This window comes from Vigna radiata, unplaced genomic scaffold (genome assembly GCF_000741045.1).
Source record: "Vigna radiata var. radiata cultivar VC1973A unplaced genomic scaffold, Vradiata_ver6 scaffold_301, whole genome shotgun sequence".
In the NCBI taxonomy this organism is placed as follows: Eukaryota; Viridiplantae; Streptophyta; class Magnoliopsida; order Fabales; family Fabaceae; genus Vigna; species Vigna radiata.
This window is the reverse complement of record NW_014543816.1, coordinates 146,825-151,208: the sequence shown is the minus strand read 5'-3', so window position 1 is coordinate 151,208 and position 4,384 is coordinate 146,825. Positions and strand designations below refer to the sequence as shown.

The following is a 4,384-nucleotide window of genomic DNA, read 5'->3' as shown; positions in this document are numbered from 1 at the left end:
TTTTTTCGGATGTTACCGAAGGTTTTACCGAAGGCTTCTGGCCTTCGATAATTACTGAAGGACAGAAACCTTCGATAAGTCGTCTGTAAATGTTAACGACAAGGCCATTACCGACAACTTTATGATCGTCGGTACACAATCAGTAATGATAAATTACCGATGAATTTTGGCTCTTTCTGAGAGATTGTAGCCTTCGATAAAACCCTTCTTTATTGTGGTTCTATATTATTTTTTTAATTTTTTAATAACATCGATTTGGTCTTATTATTAATAAAATTTAAAAAGTGTCATGTCAAATTTTTTAAAATGTCACATGTTTGAAAAGTGTACCAAGATATCACGTGTTATACTAAAAAAGTCTCTAAGACAAAAAATAATTTATAAATGGCTTTCTTTACACAAAAATTAATGTCAATTTAATATTTAAAAAAAAAAAGTAAAAAGCTACTAGTTATTTAGAAAATAAAGATTTATTATGTAAAATAAATGAAAAAATAAAACGAATAAAAATTTAAAAATAATGAACAAGTTACAAATTAAACCTAAAAGAAATATATATAAAAGAATAAAAATAATAAATTTATGATGTAATAAAATAAAAGAGATAAAAAATAAATATAGACAAAATTAAAGTATATCTGCATCATTGCTCGAAGGAAAATCCAACTCTGTCTGCTCTCGCTCATATTTTATTGTGAATGAACATCCCTCAGACCACAAACCAGACACGTTCTGACATTTTCTCAGTCTAAAAACACACCCATTTTCATCTGCTTCAATTCACATGCGTGCTGTTTCTCTTGCTAAGAAATCTCCCCCTCCAACATCACAGCATAACTGCTACACCAAGGACTAAATTCCCTGGAACTGATCATGTTCATGATCCTTCTGAAACTGCTACTCTTCCTCACATGGATTTCTTCTCCATCTCTTTCCACCTCCATGACCCAGCTTGACACTCTCTTAGCCATCAGAGACTCTCTAGACCCAGAGAACCGCGTGTTGCTCTCATGGACCCCCCATTCTGACCCCTGTAGTAGTGCCTCTTTTGAGGGTGTGGCTTGCAATGACCAAGGCCTCGTTACCAATATTTCACTGCAAGGAAAGGGTCTATATGGAAGAGTACCTGAAGCTTTGGCTGCTCTCAAGAGCTTGACGGGTCTCTTCCTTCACTTCAATGCCCTCACTGGGATATTACCAAAGGAAATTTCCACTTTGACTGAGCTAAGTGATTTGTATCTCAACGTCAATAACCTCTCTGGTGACATCCCTCGCGAGATTGGCAATATGTCAAATCTTCAAGGTGCTTTCTTCTTCAAAAAATCTTACAAATTTCTTATCTTTTCTCCCCTTCACTTCAGTGTTCATCTTTCTTATTTCTACTTTCAGTCTAATTTGTTAAGAGTTTATAGTTTTGCAGCTTTGCTATAACAAATTTAGTGGGAGTATACCTACTGACCTGGGAAGGTTGAGGAAGCTCGGTGTTCTTGCACTGCAATATAATCAATTAAATAGCGCTATTCCAGCTAGTTTGGGTGAAGTGGGGACATTGGAACGATTGGATTTGAGCTTCAATAACCTTTTCGGTCCTATTCCAGTCACATTGGCTAATGCACCTAATCTCCAGACTCTGAATATTCGTAACAATTCTCTCTCTGGCCGTGTACCTACAGGTAATTCATCAACCTTATTGATTTTGACAAATTGGTTTATTTTTCTTGAAAATGAGATAAATCCTAGATTAAATTCCAAAAATGGAATTAATTATGTGCTAATTCAATTTGTGTGTCTGCTTGGTGCAGCTCTGAGAAGACTCAAAGGTGGGTTTCAGTACATGAACAATCCGGGTTTATGTGGGACTGGATTCGCTGATTTAGATTCTTGCAAAGGAGTAAGCACTTCAGAACCAGTTAGACCCGAACCATATGAACCTGGTGATATATCTACGAAAGATCTTCCTGCATCAATAGAACCACAGCGTGAAAGCTGCGGCGGTGGTCATTGTAAAAGGACATCGAAATCTTCAAAAATTGGTCTGGTTTTTACCGTCATTGGACTCGTTTTTGCTTCAACCGTTGCAGGAATGATTTTGCTATTCTGGCGACGTAGTCAGATTCAGAAAATTGGAAGTTCTGATAACCGGCTTAAGCAAGTGTGTAAGAAAAGTGCGTTTCCTCTTATCAGTTTGGAGTATTCTGACGGTTGGGACCCATTAGAGAAAGGTCGATGTGGGTATTCCCAGGAATTTCTTGAGAGCTTTATGTTTAATCTTGAAGAAGTAGAACGCGCAACTCAAATCTTCTCAGAGGTAAATTTATTGAGGAAGAGTGATTCTTCAGCTGTGTACCGGGGGGTTTTGAGAGATGGTTCTGCTGTGACTATAAAGTGTATCGCCAAAACAAGCTGCAAATCAGATGAAGGAGAGTTCTTGACAGGTTTGAAGATATTGACCTCGTTAAGGCATGAAAATCTAGTTCGTTTGAGAGGGTTTTGCTGTTCAAAAGGCCGCGGAGAATGTTTTCTGATCTATGACTCTCTCTCTAATGGGAGTTTGTTGCAGTATCTTGATGTTAAGAGAAACAGTGGTAGGGTACTTGATTGGTCGATCAGAGTGTTCATCATTCGTGGTATTGCCAAAGGTCAGTTTTTCTTCTGTCTCTTCAAATAAATCTTAGAAAAGTTCACTTCTAACGTGTAAGTTCCTCTGTAAACTAAAATTAAATGATTCTATCTTTATCCAGGTATCGATTATCTGCATAGGAAAAAAGGAAGCAAACATGGGATCGTTCACCAAAATATATCAGCTGAAAACGTACTTCTGGATGCTGGGTACAAGGCTTTACTTGCAGATTCCGGATTGCACAAGCTCCTTGAAGATGATGTTGTTTTTTCCGCCCTCAAAGCTAGCGCTGCCATGGGATATCTGCCTCCAGAGTACACCAAAACTGGTCGTTTGACAGAAAAGAGTGATGTGTATGCCTTTGGAGTGATTGTTTTCCAGCTTCTCACCGGAAAACGTGACATCACCCAGTTGAATTGCCAAAGTGGCATTTTGAAAGATATAGTTGATGAGAATCTTGAAGGGATGTTCTCAGAATCAGAGGCCACCAAGCTGAGAAGAGTTGCTGTGCTTTGCACTCACGAGTCTCCACATCTTCGACCATCTATGGATACCCTAATGCTAGAACTGGATGATAATGAGTAGTAGTAGTAGTAGTTCCTCACATGTAGCATCCTTGTTGATCTCTCTACATTGGAAATTTCTCACTTTTGGTTCACTATTAGAATTTTGATAGATTATTGCTATTTCAAGTTTGTATCTATCTAATATTATAAAATGGTTATTATTTTATGATCAAATGCCATCTCATACAATTACAAAACCAAATAAAATCTAACCACTCAACTTTATTATCTCTGACATAAGTTATCGAAAACTTGGTACACACATAATAAAATATATTTGATAACCCAATAAAACATAAGTTAAACGAAATTTATATATTGTTTGAGTCCTTTTGTACTCCAAACTATGTTCACCTCGGAGTACAATCTACACTGAAACTTGTTATTATAGAGGAGTATTGTTGTTATAGTACGGGAGGTGATCCAATTCTAATAAGAATGGTATAGTTCAACATGTTAAATGATATGGTCTAATGTACATTCAATTTTATTGACTTAAGTGATTAGAAGATATTTTAAAATATTTTTATTTGTGTAGATATTTATATATTAATAGTACATGTCACAAAATCTCATTAATTTGATTATATAACGATATTTTTTAATACCATATATTTATAAAATATTTAGTATAGATGATAAGGTATTACATTATTGTTATTTTTTTATTAATTGTCATATATGTAGTTGTTATATTTGTTAGTATTATTTGATATTCTTTTGATACTATCATTTTTTATAACAAATCTCACAGGATCCAGAAATTTTATAAATATATTTGTTATTACATGAGGAAATACATATAATTTTCTCTTACCTACTTATACACTTATATAGATCCTAAAGTTCTCTAACTAACTTGAGCGTGGAAGAATCTTTTGCACGTAGATCATTTCCTTCTAAACAAGGGATTAATTCTAGCCATCAAGAGGATTCAAGCCACTACTAAGATCTTTCCACATGTTCAAAGGTCCATATTTTAGATCCCGATAAGAACATTTTGCATTCACCTTAGGGTCCAAATAAAATGTTGGAATAAACTTAAATTTGGGGTTTATTTATAATTTCGTTTGAGTTTTATTTTTTGATTTTGCTTTGTCAAGTTCGTGTTTTCTGTTGTAGAGTTTCTGGTTTTTGTTTTTATTTCGTTAAGCTTGGTCAATATCAGTTATTATATATTTTGTGTTTAGTTATTATA

The 4,384-nt window shown here is 34.9% G+C and overlaps 1 protein-coding gene across 1 annotated transcript; it reads left to right on the top strand.

Annotated features, from left to right (window-relative positions):
- The first annotated feature begins 647 nt into the window (after window positions 1-647).
- On the top strand, window positions 648-3,295 carry LOC106754984 (LRR receptor-like serine/threonine-protein kinase GSO1). The gene is made up of 4 exons (XM_014637058.2): window positions 648-1,303; window positions 1,413-1,673; window positions 1,803-2,639; window positions 2,742-3,295. Exons 1-4 carry the CDS (start codon window positions 874-876, stop codon window positions 3,203-3,205), a joined length of 1,992 nt encoding a protein of 663 aa, XP_014492544.1. The 5' UTR covers window positions 648-873; the 3' UTR covers window positions 3,206-3,295.
- The last annotated feature ends 1,089 nt before the right edge of the window (window positions 3,296-4,384 follow it).

What these genes read in the sequence shown, in the direction of transcription:
- LOC106754984 (XM_014637058.2), top strand. Translation starts at nt 874, where the DNA reads ATGTTCATGATCCTTCTGAAACTGCTACTCTTCCTCACATGGATTTCT. An exon ending in CTCTGGCCGTGTACCTACAG is followed by an intron (nt 1,674 to 1,802) that starts GTAATTCATCAA and finishes TGCTTGGTGCAG; the next exon opens with CTCTGAGAAGACTCAAAGGT. An exon ending in CATTCGTGGTATTGCCAAAG is followed by an intron (nt 2,640 to 2,741) that starts GTCAGTTTTTCT and finishes ATCTTTATCCAG; the next exon opens with GTATCGATTATCTGCATAGG.